General features: G+C 42.8%; 1 protein-coding gene across 5 annotated transcripts in view; it reads right to left on the bottom strand.

The window, feature by feature from the left end:
- The window catches only part of ACACA (acetyl-CoA carboxylase alpha), a 277,236-nt gene that overhangs the window by 119,834 nt on the left and 138,042 nt on the right, over positions 1-19,360 (bottom strand). For all 5 annotated transcript variants that reach the window (XM_087956715.1, XM_087956703.1, XM_087956708.1 and 2 more), the window contains 6 exons: positions 11,451-11,492; positions 10,701-10,916; positions 9,015-9,170; positions 4,430-4,633; positions 2,060-2,215; positions 1,542-1,688 (listed from right to left, as the gene is read on the bottom strand). In XM_087956715.1, coding sequence (XP_087812841.1) covers positions 1,542-1,688; positions 2,060-2,215; positions 4,430-4,633; positions 9,015-9,170; positions 10,701-10,916; positions 11,451-11,492 — 921 coding nt within the window. The remainder of the gene's footprint in view (positions 1-1,541; positions 1,689-2,059; positions 2,216-4,429; positions 4,634-9,014; positions 9,171-10,700; positions 10,917-11,450; positions 11,493-19,360) is intronic.

Raw genomic sequence — 19,360 nt, forward strand, 5'->3', positions numbered from 1 at the left:
GGAGTGGAAGGCCATAATAACACCCTTTAAATAAATATCAACAGCACCTAGACTTATAAACCCCTTCGTAGTGCTTTAGAGTTCTCTCTAAGTGGTCTACAGAGTCAGCATATTGCCCCCAGCAATCTGGCTCCTCATTTTACCAACCTCGAAAGGACAGAAGGCCTGAGTCAACCTTGAGCCAATCAGGATCGAACTCTTGACAGCGGGCAGTCAGCCTGCAATACTGCATTCTAACCACTGCGCCACCACACAGAAGAAACACTGTTAATTTTATTGAACACCATCAAACAACCATATCTGCGTATCCTTGGGGATAACTTGATAGGTGGACAAAAATGCCCAAATCCGGTCTAAATATCTGATTATGTGACCAACTACAATAATATGCTGGTTGGCGGATTCTGACAGTTGAGTCCATATGTCCCACAATTGCTACGTTTGAAAAACACCGATCTAAGCTAAGCCCTATTCTCATATTTTTTTTTTATCTGTAAGCCCAGCCCAGAGTGAAAATAAAGAATGAAGTTGGGTCTTTTCTGTTTTCCAAACAACCATTCCAGGTTCACACAGATAAGAAGACATCTGATAGTCTGTATCAGAACATGGCTTATTATTCCAGTAGAAGAGGATATTTGTAGCTCAGGGTTGAAATGGGGGCGGTCCTTGGTGCTCTCTGAGCTTGGTTGTTTTCTTGCAGACGTTTCATTACCCGAACTATGTAACATCATCAGTGTACATGAGTAAAAAAGCAAACAAACAATCAAGCGGAAAACTAGACCCCCACCAACACTGGCAGGACAGGCTCCTGTATATGAACAGGCACTAAATCCGACACTCACTAGCACTGATGGTCTTCCTTAGGTGGGTAGTGAAATGTCTGCAAGCAAACAGCCAAGCTCAGAGAGCACCAAGGATTCCTCAGAGCTTCATGTCTTTGATATTAGGAGGATGGACAGAAGATTCAAAATTTGGATTTATTTATTTATTTTTGAAAAAACACCCCTTGAGATGCCAAGTATTTTTATTGCTTAAAAAACAAAACAAAACCTCAACCGTACTTTGAATATGTCAGCGAAAGGAAACGGTTGCTGAGACAGGGAGGGAGGAAGAGGAAGGGAGAGAGAGAAAGGAGGAGGGAGGGAGAAAGAGAGAGGGAAGGAGGTAGTAAGATGGAACGAGAAAGAGAAGGAGGGAAAGAGAGGAAGAGAGAGAGGGGGGGAGGGAGAGGGAGAGAAAGAGAGCAAGAGGGAGCAAGGGAGAGAGGGAAAGAAAAAGAGAGTAGGAAAAAGAAGGAGGAAAAGAGAGAGGGATGGAGAGGAAGAGAAAGATAGGTAGTGGGTGGGAAGATGGGGAGAGAAAATGGGAGGGAGAGAGAGAGAGAGAAAGAGGAAGAGGGAAGGAGAGAAGAGGGGGAGAGAGAAGAAAAGAGAGGGAGAGTAAGAAGGAGAAAAGAGGGAGAGAGGAGAAGAGAAGGGAGCGTGGGAGAGATTGAGATTTCTATAAAAATAGCAGGTAATAAACCAAATAGACAGACTTGCCTCATTCCCTCCAGGAAGCCTGTTCATCTGTACCAACTGGCCTTGGTCATCCAGGACAAGCTCCGTATATGTCAGCAAATCAGAAGGCAAAGGAGGAGCAGGAAGAATCGCAAATTCCTTCATAAAGTCCCATAATTTGATCAAAGACTATAAGAATCAGAAAGGGGGGGTGATTATTTTTTAGCCTTTTCGTTCTTTTTCGAAACATGCTGATCTTTGGGGCTTGGTGGACATGTAACAAGAAACTAAGATCCTGTGTGCTGAACTTGGGATAAAATCAAACATGTGTTGCATATCGTGGTTTGTTTTCTATCAACCTAGATTAAAGTAGAAAGCACGAACTAAAAAAAGTCTTTGGGGGGGCCACGGGTAGCCTCTCCTCCGAAACCTGCTGCTGTGTTTCGTAATTGAAGAAGCTTCTTGGATGAGAAGCGAAACGTCTTCAAAGAAAAAAAAAAACAGAAAGTCCAGTTGCCTCTTGAAAAAAGCACCTTTGGGACACCTTCCACAGTCCTTACCTGCCGAAACATTTCAGGAATATCATACACGTAGGTTGTTCCCAGGGATTGGGCCTGGAATCTCTTCGACTGGAGTAAGTCCTTTGTTACATACGGAGTATTGATCAGCATCCCGTGTAGGGGCCCTTGCTTATCGCCATAAGCCTGGAACATAATCTAAAAAGAAGAGAATGTACATCCAGGATTAAATCAAATCGTCGTGATGATTTTATTAAATCCTTCAATCTCGATTCAGATATGGTCTACGTCCAGAAAGGCTTTTGACAAGCTTTAAGCCTTCGGTTAGCCGAGAATCCTGGAAACTGTATTCCAACAGATCAGGAAAGCAGCTAAGAGACAATATAGGTAGTCCTCAATTTACAACTTGGCCCAGAATTTCCACTGAAAAGCTAAGTGAGTCGCACCCAATGTTATGACCTTTTTTTTGGGCAGAGTTGTTAAGCAATTTCCTGCAGTTGCCAAGTGAATCATGTGGTTGTTAAGCAAACCTAGCTTCCCACATTGACTTTGTGTTTGTCAGAAGCCAGCTGGGAAGGTCATAAATAGCAATCATATGATCCTGGGATGCTACAACACAGTAAATACAAGTCAGTTGCCCTGGGGCTGCTGTGACAGTCATATCCATGGGGATGCTGCAAAGGATCGGCTGTCATTTCATCATTTTTATCATCTTTTAAGCCACCAGGCATTGCTTCAAAGGGGAACGGGTGGCATATGAATTTAATATATAAATAAGGCACTTTTTTTCCAGTCCTTCCAAATAATCACTAAACGAATGACTGCAGCTTTTAAGTCCTCGACTTAACCACAACTGAGCCCATCATTTATGTTGACAGGTGAGAAATTTATTAAGTGGGTTTTGCCCCATTTTACGACTTTTCTCGCCACATTTTGTCAAGTGAATCATTGCAGTTGTTAAATAAGTAAGACGGTCGTTAAGGGAATCTGGTTTTCCCATGGACTTTGTTCATCAGACGGTTACAAAAGGGGATCGCTTGACCCCGGCACACTGCAACCGTCATAAATTGAGTCAGATGCCAAGCATCTAAATGTCAATCATGTACGGTCACAAGTGAGAAAAATGGTCATAAGTTATGTTTTTCAATGCTGTTTGCAACTTCGAACAGTCGCTAAGCAAACTGTTGTAAGTCGAGGACTACCCTTGAACAATTGAGCCCCAAATTTCCATCTGCTAAGCAAGACAGTGGTTAAGTGAGTCTTGCCCCATTTTACGACCTTTCTTGCCACCGTTGTTAAGTGAATCCCTGCTGTTGCTAAGTTAGTAATACGGTTATTAAGTGAATCTGGCTTCCCCCATTGACTCAGCTTATCAGAAGGTCGTAAAAGAGAATTGCTTGATCCCAGGACACCGCAACCATCATAAATATGAGTCAGTTGCCAAGCGTCTGAATTTTGATCATGTGACCATGGGGATGCTACAACGGTTGTATGAAAAAAATGGTCCTAAATTATGTTTTTCAGCACCTTCAAACAGTCATGAACAAATGGTTGTAAGTCTAGCACTATTATATTGAAACAGGAGCTAAGGATCAGAGATGAGGAGGCCATAAGCCAAAGAGAAACAGTTTTCCAATGAAAATCCTGCATTAAGTGAAATCTATAAGAACAAGGAGCTTATAGTGGACTATAGAAGGAACGGATCACACATCCAGCCCTTGCTTATCAATGGAGACCGAGAGGAGCAAGTGGCCAGTTTTAAGTTTCTGGGTGTTACCCTAAAAGAGGAACTGACCTGGGGTGCTCATATTGCAGCCCTGGTCAAAAGGGCCCAGCAGAGATTATACTACCTGAGACTTCTCAGAATACAACAACTGAATGAAAAACTGCTGGTGACCTTCTACCGCTGCACCATAGAGAGCATTTTAACATACTGCACCTCTGTATGGTTTGCCAATTGCACAGTGGCAGATAGGAAAGCACTCCAGAGGGTTAATGTCATTGCACAGAAGATCATTGGTTGCCCTCTCCCCTCTTTGGAAGAGCTTTATAGCTCCCGCTGCCTTAAGGAAGTTCAGAACATTGTCAAAGATCCATCTCATCCTGGGCATCCTTTTTTTGAACTATTACCATCTGGCAGACAGTACAGGACAATAAAAACAAGGACAAATAGGCTGAAAAACAGCTTCTATCCCAGGGCAGTAGCTCTGTTGAATTCTACTGTATAGTGCAGTGTTGGTGTGGTGTCGGGGGGGGGGGGTTTCAATTCAATGTGTGGAGTGTGAAGGATGTGTGTTTGTGTTTATTTTCATGGTCATGATGTGCACTGAAGATGGTATTTAATTTCGTTGCACGAGGTGCAATGACAATGAAGTAAATTAAGTAAACTAAGTTCATGTGATGGAGACATACTTGGGAAGTTCTGGAGTCCGTCACTTCTTTATACAGGCTTATGTCAAGGTAATAGCCAGACTCGTTGGTCAAGAAGAGCCGGATTGGAATAGCCTTGCCGCTGGGTGCGAGCTGAATGTTAATCTTCAGCTCAGCTTGCAAGACTCGCAGTTTCCACAGACGGCTCCCGTAGCGCATAACCATGCTCCGAACAGATTCCTCGATCTAGGGGACAAAAACAGAGTGAGTGAGACATGAGAATTTGAGGATACACCACGCAAAGCTTGCAAGGCCATTCAACCGGAAAATCAAAACCTCTCCTGGAGCTGAGGTTATAGAATAGAATGGAATGGAATGGAATGGAATGGAATGGAATGGAATGGAATGAATAGAATAGAATAGAATAGAATAGAATAGAATAGAATAGAATAGAATAGAACAGCACAGAATAGAATAGAACAGCACAGAATAGAATAGAATAGAATAGAATAGAATAGAATAGAATAGAATAGAATAGAATAGAATAGAATAGAATAGAATAGAATAGAATAGAATAGAATCACAGAGTTGGAAGGGACCTTGGAGGTCTTCTAGTCCAACCCCCTGCTCAGGCAGGAAACCCTATACCATTTCAGACAAATAGTTATCCAATCTCTTTTTAAAAACTTCCAGTGTTGGAGCATTTGCAACTTCTGGAGGCAAGTCGTTCCACTGATTAATTGTTCTAATCTGTCAGGAAATGTCTCCTTAGTTCTAGGTTGCTTCTCTTCTTGATTAGTTTCCATCCATTGCTTCTTGTCCTGCCTTCAGGTGCTTTGGAGAATAGCTTGACTCCCTCTTCTTTGGGGCAGCCCCTGAGATATTGGAACACTGCTATCCTGTCTCCCCTAGTCCTTCTTTTCATCAAACTAGACATACCCAGTTCCAGCAACCGTTCTTCATATGTTTTAGCCTCCAGTCCCCTAATGGGATATGGATCACTGAATTTAAATCAAGAGTCTCTCCAACTTCAGCCAACTTTTAAGACTTCTGGACTTCAGCTCCCAGAATTCCTGAGACAGAATGGCTGGCTGAGGAATTCTGGGAGTTGAAGTCCATGTGTCTTAAAGTTGCTAAAGTTGGAGAGACCCCTGATTTAAATGACAGAGAGGCAAATTCCCATTGAACGTGAGAAGCAGCTCTCCAAGAATAAAAGCAGTTTTTGACAATGGAACCAGTGACCCAGAGAGAGATGGTGTGGTCCTTTTCACTTACGAGTGTGCAGCCAGAGGCTGTTGCAGAGGCTTTAATCTAGAATCTTGCACTAAGGTGAGGTTGTGTGAGGAAAACAAATAAACAGAAGCAGAGAAAGTATGTGTGGTCATTGAGGCAACTTTGAAGCGCTTGGTTCTCAGTAAGTTTATCAAAACTTCTATGGCAACAGTACCAGTTTCTTTTTTATTAAGACAATAATTCTTTCAGGAGAGAATATTTGTAGTTTAAGATTGAAATGAGGGGACGGACCTTAGCACTCTCTGAGCTTAGTTATTTTCTTGCACATGTTTCACTATCCACCTAGCACGGATGATGTTACTTAGCTTGGTAATGAAATGTCTGCAAGAAAACCATCAAGCTCAGAGCGCACCAAGGACCCCTCACAATAATCCTTTCTTAAAGACAGTAAAGGTAGAAGGACAGGGAAGTAAGGTTTGCTAATTATGAATATTTATGCTCAGAAAATCTGTTAGCTACGCCTATGTGTGTTTTGTTTTTTTCTCATTTCTTGAAATGTATAAATATCAGTGCCTCCTTTTGAATTTATTATATATATCTAAAATATATAGTTTTCCCGAAAATACGACCTACCCTAAAATTAAACCCTAGCTTAATTTTTGCATGTGCGCCCAATATAAGCTCTAATTAAGATCCCGCCCACCCCAGAGTGCATGGGTAAAAATGAAGCTAGGGTAGGGATGGGGGTGAAGCCTATTTACCTTTGGACAGACCCCAACACCTGCCTTGCTGGCTCATTTCTTCTGCAGCCGGCAAGGCTGGCAAAGCTTTCCTGAAAGGCCTCTGGATCGATCCAGAGCTCTACTATCAGCTGCAGAGGCCTTCAGGAAAACCTTGCCAGTCGCAGAAGAAGTTCCTGAAGGCCTCTGACAACGAAAAGGAGGGCGGGGGCGACGCACGCAAATGAGGTTAGTCAGTGGATGACTGAAAATGAGACCTGGTGCCTTTTTTGGTGGGGGAAAAAATATAAGACAGGGTCTTTTTTTCGGGGAAACACGATACACACACACACACACACACACATTGCCTTTATTATTTTGTTTTTTTTATAAACAACTTAAGGCGACAAACATATCTGCTATTCCTTCCCCCTCCTATTTTCCCCAAAGCAACAATACTCTGAAGTCAGTTGGGCTGAGAGAGTAGCCCAAAGTCACCCAGCGCCTTGCATGCCTAAGGCGGGACTAGAACGCTCAGTCTCCTGGCGATTGGCCCAAAGTCATCCAACCAGCTTTCGTGGCAAAGGCAGAACTAGAATTCAGTGCCTCCTGGTTTCTAGACTGGTGCTCTAAGCACTCAACCAAGCTGGTTTCAGGAGTCCCTCCTATCATTTGCTGGAGGAAACTTTTCCATTGCACACTGTTAAATAAATAAATACTTCAATGAGACTTGATTATTCTTTTTGGGGAGGGGGGGTGTTCCTGCATTTGGTTCCACAATTGTAACTAGGCGTCTTGATTTTCAGTGTAAGAGTGTGGGTAATTGTGTGTGTTGTGTGTTACGTGTAGAGGCAGAAGAGGGAATGGGAGAATGTGTTGCCTTGGGAGGATTTCGTACCAATCCATTTCCCCGTTCACCCAATCCTTTGATACGTTAATGGGGAGAGAAACATTAATGGCAAAATTGCATCTGCAAAAAACAGCCCTCGTGCCCTGTGTTTCGCTGCTGCTGGAGCACCTTAAATCAACACGAGGATTACCGCTCGGAGGCAGGTTATTCTGCCATTTTATTAAACTTTCAAAATATACTGCTGTTTGGTAAATAGTGCATATTAAAAAAACAAGGCAGTTGGAAGGCAGAGCTTGTGTTCTCTCAGAAAGTCAGAGGTGGCCTCTGTTCCCAAGGACCTTCTAAAGAAACTCTTTCCGCAGCATCGAGAAAGTGGCAAATCCAATTGGAAGTGCAATTGTTAGATTATTTATTTGTTTGTTTTGTTTGTTTGTTTGTTTATTTATTTATTTTACTAGCTGGATACCCGTGCTTCGCTACAAAACTATGTGGTTGGGCTTAGTTTTTGGGGAGGAAAATAAGGGGGTGGGGGAATTCTGCCTCTGCCTACCAGCATCCATCAGTATTCATCTGGCTAGCGCTTGTCAGTGTGTGAGAGAGTTGAGGCCTGTTTGGAAACTGAAACAGTATTTGCTATGTGAGGAAGGAGGAGACAGCAAGGAGCCTGGGCATGGCTTAGTTCAACTGTTCTGTACCAAAGCTGGTTGGTGCTGTGAAACTAAAACGGAAACTCAGGTAGGGAGGGGGAGTAGAACTCCTTAGTATCAGAGCGTGTTAATAATAATATACGAAGTACTAATGCTCTGATGGTGATTTCAAAAAATCCTCTCTTATGAGCACCTAGAAGCCAAGAGGAACATACGTGCCAAATGTCAAGTTTGTAGGCTTTACAGTTGTAGAGATTTTGTGATGATGTGTGAGTGGTATTTTGCTTTTATATATATATAGATTTATTGGGGAGGGTGAGTCCCACTCTTCACATGAAAAGGCTCCCTACAACCCAGATAATGAATTTTGTTAAAATAAACCAGTTTCTCACCCTCGAAGAGGTACGGCACCAAAGCAAATATAAATGGTGGAATAGGAATGAAGCAGCCTCAAGCCCCCCTTCTTAAATGAAATGAATTACAGTAACAGGGCAAGAAACGAGAATGTCTCCTCTCTTCTCGTTTTCATTAGGAAGATGAAGAAAGCAAGTTTGGTCTAATGGTTAAAACACCAGGCTAGAAATTGGGAAACTGTGAATTCTAATCCTGCCTGGTGGTTCTGGGCCAATCGCCGGAAAAAATGAGTTCTAGTCCCGCCTTAGGCATGCAAGTCGGTTGGTGACTTTGGCCCAATCACAAGAAGATGTGGGTTCTAGTCCCGCCTTAGGCATGAAAGTTGGCTGGGTGACTTTGAGCCAATCATCAGAAGATTGTGAGTTCTAATCCCACCTTAGGCATGAAGGCCAGCTGGGTGACTTTGGGCCAATCACCAGGAGACTGTGAGTTCTAGTCCCTTGTTAGGCATGAAAGCCAGCTGGGTGATTTTAGGCCAATCACCAGGAGACTGTGAGTTCTAGTTCCACTTTAGTCATGAAGGCCAACTGGGTGACTTTGAGCCAATCATCAGGAGATGGTGAGTTCTAGTCCCACCTTAGGCATGAAAGTTTGACTGGGTGACTTGTTTATAAAAATAATAAAGGCAGGATATAAATAGTATATTTTTTTAAAAAAAAGATTCCTGCCTTGTTTTGCAGCTCTTTTGGCATAACAACTGCACTACATTTTTCGACATTGCCTAAGCAGAGAGGGCGAGGGTCAGGGACAGGAGGGCAACCTACCTTTGAAGGATCCATAATAACGGTAGGGACGAAGTTGAGGAAAATGTGGTTGCAGTCGGTGCGCACATTTGTGTTGTTGAAAGCTACTTCCAGCTCGTCCATGGCTTCTAAAAGCAAGCGCTCCCCCTCATTCTGTAGGTATTCAAACGACGCTTCCTGGAAAAATAAACTGATAAGTTAGCAATAGCAACAGCCCTTAGACCCATGAACCTATGGCACGCATGATGGAAGTGGCATGCAGAGCCACTTCTGCTGATACGCGAGAGGTTGCCCAGAAGAGCCCCACTGCGCATGCGTGGGCGCTGCCCACCCAACAGCTGATTGTCAGGTATCTCGTGCGCATGCGCGGGGGGGCGGGACACGCATGTTCATGCGCAGAGATACGCAGCACACGGGGAGATCACGCGTGCATGTACAGGAGGCGTGGGGGCCCTTCGCGCACTGCCTTCTGGGTGCTGGCATGCGAGCACGCACACAATTTTCAGCACAGGAGCCTAAAAAGGTTAGCCACCACTGCCTCAGACTTATATACTGCTTCACGGTGCTTTTACAGGCCTCTCTAAGCAGTTTACAGAGTCAGCCTATTGCCCCCAAGATCCTGAAAAATGGTCATTGATTACTATCTTTCAGTGCCATTGTCATTTCAAACAGCCACTAAATGAACTGTTGCAAGTCGAGGACTATCTGTGTTCAGTTCTATTCAGCTCCTGATCTTCTTTGGGGTTATGTGTCACTCGGAGTAGAGTTACCAAAAGTTAAGAGTCGTGGTGGCGCAGTGGTTAGAATGCAGTACTGCAGGCTACATCCGCTGACTGCCGGCTGTCTACAGTTCGGCAGTTCGATCCTGGCCGGCTCAAGGTTGACTCAGCCTTCCATCCTTCTGAGGTCGTTAAGATGAGGGCGCAGCTGGTCATTTGCATTCTTTTAGAGTCAGGAGCCATTTGTGCTTCAGTTTGAGATGCAGACAACACAGGCTCATCCCCAACAGCCTGCGCCTGTCTTCAACAAGGAAGGGACATAAGGCAGAAAGCACAATTCCACAACACGGTCCTTTCAGCAAGTTCTAAGAAGACTCCACACCCTTTTTCACTACTCAGGTGAACCTGAGGACGCAGACAGACCTCCAAGTGGCCTCAATGGCTCTCTGAAAGGATGTAAATGACCATCTGTCTTCAAGGAATATAAATCCTTCCATTCCCCACCATCCAGTCAGAGCTGAAGAAGCTTCTTGGATGAGAAGTGAAATGTCTTCAAAAGGAAAAAAAACCAAGAAAGCCCACTTGCCTCCTGAAAAAAAGCACCTTGGAAACAACTATGATCTGGATGACTGAGAATCTCCATTGATGCAAAAGGAAGGACAGAATGAAATGTGATTGACAAAAATTAAAAAATAATAATATTTTAATTAAATTAAATTATTAAACTGTCTTGCGGCCAGCTGTCACATGGCAAGTTGGCCACGCGAGTTGACCATGGTGAGTTGGCCGCCAGCAAGGCGGCTGTGGCGAGTTGCCTACCCAAGATGGTTGCGTCAAGTTGTCCCATTCCGCAGCCAGAAGGTCTTAAGATCTCTTCATTGGCTCTTTTTTAACTCAAGAAACCCTACCGTGATGTTATCTTTCCCCCTCCCAATTCCAGGACCCATTCATAATCCCACCACAGGACCACAAATAAATGAAGCCCCACCTTAGTCACCAAGTCCGAATGGCGGATGATCGCTCGGACAAAGAATCGGTAATCGGTGACCTCCGCTCCTGCCTCAACCTTCGCTGCCCCCAGATAGAGGTGCATCTTGTGATTGGCACATGGGATGGCGGTGAGGTCAAAGTTGCGCATTCGGTTGAGCTCCAGCTGGAATGCCAGAGCCGGTTCCAAGTGGCGGTAGATTCTGTCTTCTTCGAACTGGGAAGGAAGCAAACGCATTTTACCCAACTGAGGAGAGACAACATGGCGTTCGCTGAGGTTTCTCATCCAATATTAAGCCTTCAGGAAAGAGTGGCATTAAAATAACCTAAATAAATAAATGCAGGGTCATTTATCTAGTTTACTTATCTATTTATTTACCCAAGGGGCTGCCACAAAGAAGAAGGGATCAACCTGTCCTGAAAAGCAACCAGAGGGAAATGACAAGAAAGAATGGATGGAAACTAATCAAGGAGAGAAGCTACAAGGAATTAAGGAGGAACTTCCTGACAGGGAGAACAATTAACCAGTGGAAAAGCTTGCCACCAGAAATTTTGGTTTTTTTTCATCACTGGAGGTTTTAAAGAAGAGACTGGACAGGGAGTTGAATTAGGCACCTTCTACAACTCTGTTATTCTGTTATGCAGGTGGTCCTCAACTTACGACCATTCAATTAGCAACTGTTCAAAAATATTGCTTTCACTGTCTTAATAAATACATTAATAAACATTAATAAAAAACATTAACCCTTACCTTATCCCTGGCACGGAATGTGAAGAATTTGGGGAATTCCCTCTGGAAAAGAAAGTAAAATTAATATGGGAAATTATTATTGCTCATTAATCTCATGTTGATATTTTAAAGCAATTTACACTACTCCATTTAACTTACTCCCCATTCCAAAGTTACGCTATTTACTGAAAACACTGAATAATCCCTCTCATTCTTTTTAAAGTGGATTTTTCTTTTTTAATTTTAAGATGCCCTGAAAGTTTTTTTTTTGAGCAGGAGCAAGATATAATACCAAAAGAATATAGCCAAAAGAAATCTAATCACAATATTCAGGGGGGAAATTTTAAGTCCAAAGGAGGTAAATTGCATTTCAGATGCCCAAATAGGGACTGAATTTAGCATTAACAAAGCAGTTCCATTGAGGACTAACGCTGAGTGCAGTTGGTCAGCCAGTTATGAATCCATCTGGTGATTAGGCTGTCTAACCCACATTTTTCTATCTTATCAAGTAGTAGGTTGTGGTCTACTTTATCAAATGCCTTACTGAAGTCCAAGTAAATTATATCCACAGCATTCTTCTGGTCCACTAATTTTGTCACTTTGTTGAAGAATGCAATAAGATTTGTCTGATCTGTTTTTGACAAATCCATGTTAGCTTTTGGGTATGACTTGGTTTGCCTCTAGGTGTTCATTTTATTTGCTCTTGCAAAACTGGATAAATGTAAACTGATGGGCATCTTTCAAAGGTTGGCAGAATGTTCAATACTGGTTCCTGTGTGACTCTGCTTGCTCTGTAAATAATTAGATTGTTTCCCCTGTCATAGTTCCTGGCTCATCCGGATGCTCTTTAGCAGCCCTGCTTCCTTTTGAGGGGATAGCATTTACTAAACATTTAATTTAACATAAACATTTAGTTAAGACCACACAGAATACTGGACACAGTTTTAGTCACCATATAATAAAAAAGATGTTGAGACTCTGGAAAGAGTGCAGAAAAGAGGGGCTGGAGGCTAAAACTTATAAAGAATGGTTGCAGGAATTGGGTACGTCTAGTCGAGTGAAAAGAAGGACTAGGGGACATAAGAACCCTGGTGGCACAGTGGTTAGAGTGCAGTATTGCAGGCTACTTCTGCTGACTGCCGGCTGACTGCAATTTGGCAGTTCAGATCTCACCAGGCTCAAGGTTGACTCCGCCGTCCATCCTTCCGAGGTGGGTAAAATGAGGACCCAGATTTTTGGGGACAATATGCTGACTCTGTAAGCCGCTTAGAGAGGGCTGCAAAGCACTATAAAGCAGTATATAAGTCAAAGAGCTACTGCTATAAGATAGCGGTGTTCCAATATCTAAGGGGTGAGTTTAACCTATTCTCCAAAGCACCTGAAAGCAGAATGAGTAGCAATGGATGGAAATTAATCAAGGAGAAAACCAACCCAATAAACTTCCTAACAGTGAGAATAATTAACCAATGGAATAGCTTGCCTCCAGAAGTTGTAGGTTCTTCAAGAGATTGGACACCCACTTGTCTGGAATGGTATAAGGTCTCCTACCTGAGCAGGGGGGGTTGGACTAGAAGACCTCCAAGGTCCCTTCCAACTCTATTATTCTGTTTATTGTATCCTAATCAAGGACCTTCTCAATGTTGGACCAGCCACCATGACTGAATCCAAAGATGAACGCCAGAAATATTTTCTAGTTCTTCATCACATTCCTAAACTTTTCCTTGTCTTTTGGCTCTTCGAATGCTGCTCAAAGCTATTCTTTTTTTTTCTTCCTTGCTGCATTTGTCAGGATACTGTCACTAAACCGATTGCTCTCCCCCCACCCCCCATCTTTTCTTTTCAGCTCTTCAGTCTAGCACTTTCAGGCAAATATCCAATTAAACGTGCGTGGGCAAATGCAAAGGGAAAGACGCAGAGGTAAACACATCCTCAGAGTTTTCATACCAAAATCCAAAAAAGGAAAAGGAAAAAAAAAAGAAAAAGAAAAACCCGATTTCCTAGATGAAGGAATTATGCCCCTGCTGTGTTCTAATCAACCAACCATCATCAAGACAATCAGAATAATTCGCCTAAATTAACCAATCAAGACACCCTGCAAATTGGAGAATGCAAAAAGCTACATGAGAAAATCATCATAGCTGGTTATTATACTAATAATCGTGTTAAAAGCCTAATGAGATGAGGAAATTGGAAGCCTGCTGAAGCAACTCTCTATTACTTCAACATGCTGGGAAGTAATTATATAGACTGTAATTAAAACACAAAACCAGCCCACGCCATGGCCGCTAAGTTACAGTGATAGTCCGGTACTAGAACGAACAGGGATGGAAAACCCAAGGGGTGAACCCAGTTTCTGGAAGGGCTAAGCAATTTCTGCTTAGAGTTAGAAGGGCTGAGGAGATACCTGGAGATTCCTCACATCCTGGATATAAACTGTTTCAACTCTTCTCCTTGGGATGGCGCTATAGGACATTGTGTGTCAAGACAAACTAGACCCTGGGTACAGTTTCTTCCCTTGGGTCATCACTCTGCTGCATACCTAATTCTCGCAGCTGACAAAGCACGACTACTAAGTTTTGTCTGATGTGTATGTATATTAACCCATAGACTGTGCGTGTAGTATAATTTATCCTTTTATGAACTCTTATTCCCTCCTTCTACTAGCTGCACTTTTTGTATTATTATTTATTATTATTATTATTTATTTATTTATTTATTTATTTATTTATTTATTTATTTATTTATTTATTTCTGAGTGCTTCTGTACCGGAAACAAATTTGTTGTGTGTCTAATCACACTTGGCCAAATAAACGCTTCTCTTCTCTCTTCTCCTCTCCTTATTCTCTTCTTTCTTTCCCTTCCCTTTATTCTTCTCCCTTTCCTTCCCATGCTTTCCCCTTCTTCCTCTCCTCTCCTCTCCTCTTCTTTCCTCTCCTCTTCATTCCACTCCACTCCATTCCATTCTATTCCTGCACTGTTCTGCTTCTATTCTATTCTATTCTATTCTATTCTATTCTATTCTATTCTATTCTATTCTACTCTACTCTGTTCTGTTCTAATTCTAATTCTACTGTGTTCTACTCTAATTCCACTATTCTAATACTACTCTGCTGTATTCTACTTCTAATTTTAATTCTACTCTGCTCTACTTCTGTTCTAATTCTAATTCTCTTCTCTGAAGTATAAAGTGTAGAGACTTGCTTACTAGCATAACGGCTGGCACAATAGCTTTGCTAAAAAGTCCAACCCTCATTTTCCAGAGAAACAGACCAAGAACAAAGGCATACTACATATACTGTTGAAGCAACAGTAGCCAGGAACACATTCTTCGAAATAAAATACACAAATGTGTTTGCTGCACTATCTGCAGAGAGCATTCTTCACTGCAAAAAAGGGACAGTTCCCTTCACAGGTTAGACCTTGTGATGGGTAAACCCAAGAGAAGAATGTCCTGCGGTCACCTTCACCTTCTGTGGTGTAGCATTAATATATAGGCTTGTCTAAAACCCAATACAAGTTTGAAAACAACAGATACCCAGTGAATATGTAGTGTTGGAGATGTCAGCATTCCAAGTAACAACCTCCAAATTAAAAGACTCTGAGACTGTCATCTTCTCAAAGATCCATTTTATTAGAGATATCATATTGGCAGATATCAGGAAAAACCCGAATCTGAGATTTCCGGGTTTTCCTTAGCCCAAAGAGAATCCAAAATCCAACCCCTGCACCCAATAGTTCATCACATGGGTCCAATCATTACTTCGTTCCAACTGGAGACTATCCCCAGGCCCTCCCCTCCAGGTGCCAAATAACACGTCCTTGACTCTCTGAGAAAGGAATGTTTTTGTGGCTAATGTTCCACCGCTCCTTGAAGTCCTCCTCCCAAATTCCCAGGCAGTGAATGTGGCAGCCTCAGAAGCCTCAAAGAAAAATGGCTTCCAAGCTGACAGGAGAAGACTCCAACATTTGGTGTTGGAGAAAGTCCAACATTGGACATTGGAGAAGACTCCTGAAAATACTGTAGATAGATAGCCAAGAAGACAAACCAATCAAACAAATCGACCCATGAGAATAGATAAGCAGACTCAAATTATCCTACTTTGGACACACTGTCTGAAGATGCAGCTCTCTGGAGAAAACTCTAATGCTGGGAAAGGTGGACGGAAAGGAAGAAGAGGCGGACCAGCTGCAAGGTGGAGGGACTCAGTTGCAGTGGCAATGGATGTACCATTGGAAGGATCACACTAGGAACTGATCATCATGGAAAAAAATCTATCTATGTGGCTAAAAATGACTCAATGGTACATAATCAACCAATAAACATTAAAGTCTACCCCACTACCAGAAACGCAATGGTAGAAGACACTGAGACATTCAATAGCAAACTGAAGCTGATGCTTGATAAGAGCAAGAAAGAAAGGATGTTGAAATAGAATAGAATAGAATAGAATAGAATAGAATAGAATAGAATAGAATAGAATAGAATAGAATAGAACAAAATAGAATAACAGAGTTGGAAGGGACTTTGGAGATCTTCTAGTCCAACCCCCTGCTCAGACAGGAAACCCTATAGCATTTCAGACAAATGGTTCTCCAATCTCTTCTTTAAAACTTCCAGTGTTGGAGAATTTACAACTTCTGGAGGCAAGTTGTTGCACTGATTAATTGTTCTAACAGTCAGGAAATTTCTCCTTAGTTCTAAGTAGCTTTTCTCCTTGATTGGTTTCCATCCATTGCTTCTTGTCCTGCCCTTCTGTTGCTTTGGGGAATAGCTTGACTCCAGAGGTGGTATTCAGCGGGTTCTGACTAGTTCTGCAGAACCGGTAGCGGAAATTTTGAGTAGTTCAGAGAGCTGGCCAATACTACTTCTGACTAGCCCTTCCCCCATCTATTCTCTGCCTCCAGAGTCCCAGCTGATTGGCTGGGTCTTCTGTTGCCCTGCACAGGAGAACGGAGCTGGAAAGCAGGTTAGTGGGGTGGGGAGGGAATGGGGATTTTGCAGTATCCTTCCCCTGCCATGCCCACCAAGCCATGCCCACCAAGCCACACCCACAGAACTGGTAGTAAAAAACTTTGAATCCCACCACTGCTTGACTTCCTCTTCTTTGTGGCAGCCCCTGAGCTATTGGAACACTGCTAACATGTCACCTTGTGCTATTAACAGGTGACTGGATTGCCAAAATGGAAGAAACAGAGAACCTGGAATTCTAGAAAAATGTGTGTTTTTAATTCAGCGAACAGTATCAGAAGCAAGCAGGCTACCTAATAGAAAAATGAAATTGGAAAAAAATGGAATCTGGTCTCTGGGACATGCTCACACGCAGACCTTGAATTACTGGTGTCAAAACTTAGAAAATTAAAGAATTTTGCCAGCAACCTTTGGCCTGGAGGACATATAGGCAGAATACAAGAGTGATGTAAAGAAGAGATTTAGCAAATCTAATTTATGAGAGAGAGAGAGAGAGAGAGAGAGAGAGAGAGAGAGAGAGAGAGAGAGAGAGAGAGAGAGAGAGAGAAAGAGAGAGAGAAAGAGAGAAAGAGAAAGAGGCAGGAAGAGATAAGAGGCAGAGGAAACAGAAGGGGAAAACATCCAAATTTCAAAGATGAAAAGATCCGAGAAGCTATCACAATAACCAGGGGAAAAGGAAGAAACACGTGGAGAACTTGAAAGATACATGTGGGATGATTTATTTCCTAAATTTGTCGTGAACATCGACTGATTTTGTAGAAGCCAGTTTTAAACATCCTTTCATGTGGAAGCATGAGGACTAGAAACCCATTTTACTTTTAGAAGACACATTATAATATAATCCACCAGAGAAACAGATCTTCTGCATGCAGAAAGTCACACATTTAATCCTGAGCACTTCTAGGCAGGGACGGAGAAACTGCCTCCCCTTCTGCCCTCAATTCCGGAACATTCTCGATATTTTAGAAACGAGTCCCAGAATTTTCAGCAAATACTCCCTAAACTGCCATTTAACATAGATAATCCTTGACTTACAACCAACTCAGCCTCCTGTTTTAAGTTACATCGGCACTGGAAAAAGTAACATATGATTGGTCCCTGTACATACAACTGTCCCAGCATTAGTCTAGTCACATGATCAAAATTCAGGTGCTTGGCAACTGGCATGTACTTATGACGATTTGCACTGTCTCAGGGCTCATGCGATTCCCCATTGTGACCTTCCAAGCCAGCTTCCAATAAGCAAAGTCAACCCCGGGGAGGGGGTGGAGCTGGATTCGCTTAACGATCACCCGATTCACTTAACAACTGCAGTGATTCATGTCAATCCTGAAGCTGACCTGACTGAAGTCATCTTGGAAGCTTCATTGTTGCCACACTGGAGCTGAGGGATAGGGAGGGGGGATTTTGAGATAGCTGGGATTGTGTAGTCAAAAAAAAATACTTTCTCTTGGGAACCAAGGACACTCTCCCACCTAGTCAGAGGAAGGGTGAGCGATGCCATCAGGCAATCAATGTTCTGACCTAGGCTTCCCCCAAAAAACACTAAATAGACTCTTTGTCCTGACCAAACACCTTTTATTAAACAAATGTGACTTTGTTTGCATTCACATTCAGCCAATGGCCTGGCAAACAGTATTTCAAGGGTGTAATTAGGAGCGCAAACCTTATCTATCTTGGAAAGCTGCCCGGTAAATATTTCCAAACACAGTGCTGACAAGGAAGGGCTTAGCATAGAGTCTCTAGGATGCACAGAGAGATCTTCACAATTATGAAACAAACGAACAAGTTGTTTCCTGCAAAAGCCCCCTCCCCTTTTGCTCCTCTTTTAATCCTTATGGGAGGGGCCATTCACCCTCCACCTGTGGCCTTACTCCCACGTCGAGCCTGAGTTTGTAATTGTTCTTTCCTTTTGGCAGCTCTGTTCCAGCTGCTCCCCTGCCTCACTGCTGTCCGAGCCCGAAGGCAGCTGATGACTACCAGCCTGCCCTGGTCCCATCTCTTCCTCGGATGCAGATCCCTCGTCTGAGTCTTCCTCAGCCTCCAGGACTGAGCCAGGTTCCTCCCCAACCTCCTTGCTGTCCGACTCTGCTGCCAGCTCCGCCAGCCGCCAGTGGGCCACAACAACCAGACAGTACAGTGATTGGATCATGTGACTGATTGTTTTGAGAAAGTGACAAAAATTCAATTAGGTGAAAACCACGGGAACCTCCAGCGTTGGTTTTCACCAGATCTGTGCCACTATGATATATCCAATAAAGCTATGCGTGGAGGAATCTACCTGCCTCGGAGTTTTGCTTGCTATGGGTCTATTACTTGCAACCCTGACAATTCACTTAACTACCGTGGCAAAAAAAAAAAGTGTAAAATCGGTCGCAACTTGCCTAACCACCTCTTTGTTTAGCAACGGGAATTCTCTTCCCAATTGTGATCATTAAGCCTAGGACTACCTGTGTTGTAATGACGAGGCAGTCGAGTTGTTTGATCATGAACAACTGAATCATGATGATCTTTATTGGAGTCTATTCTTGCATTTATACACATTTTTAGTTATCCTCCATCACTGGTTAACTTTGGTTACTGCTTAACTTTCGTTACTGTTTAGCACAGTAATCCATACAATTAATTATCTCTAGTTAAAGTCTAACATATGTTTACTTCCTCTCTCTAATCCTCCTTTAGATTAGTGACTTTGTTTACCTGAGTTGTATTTGCTTGGAAACATTCTTTAGCTGAGGTTTGCCATCCGAGATTGGAATATTCCTGCAATTACAACTCTACATACCTGTATCTGGATGATGCTAGGTTGGTGAAGATTGCCAGCATCAATGCTGTATAAAACAGATTAACAGTCTGATCTTGTCTCTCTAATGTCCTTGCTAAGAAAAGGTCTATCTCTGACATAGACACTTTCTTTTGTTATTACTGTCCGGCTGTTAGCTTAGGAATTCCACAAAGCTC

Source organism: Notechis scutatus, chromosome 1 (genome assembly GCF_049901735.1).
Source record: "Notechis scutatus isolate UNSWTSFEM ecotype Mainland chromosome 1, rNotScu1.2, whole genome shotgun sequence".
Taxonomy (NCBI): Eukaryota; Metazoa; Chordata; class Lepidosauria; order Squamata; family Elapidae; genus Notechis; species Notechis scutatus.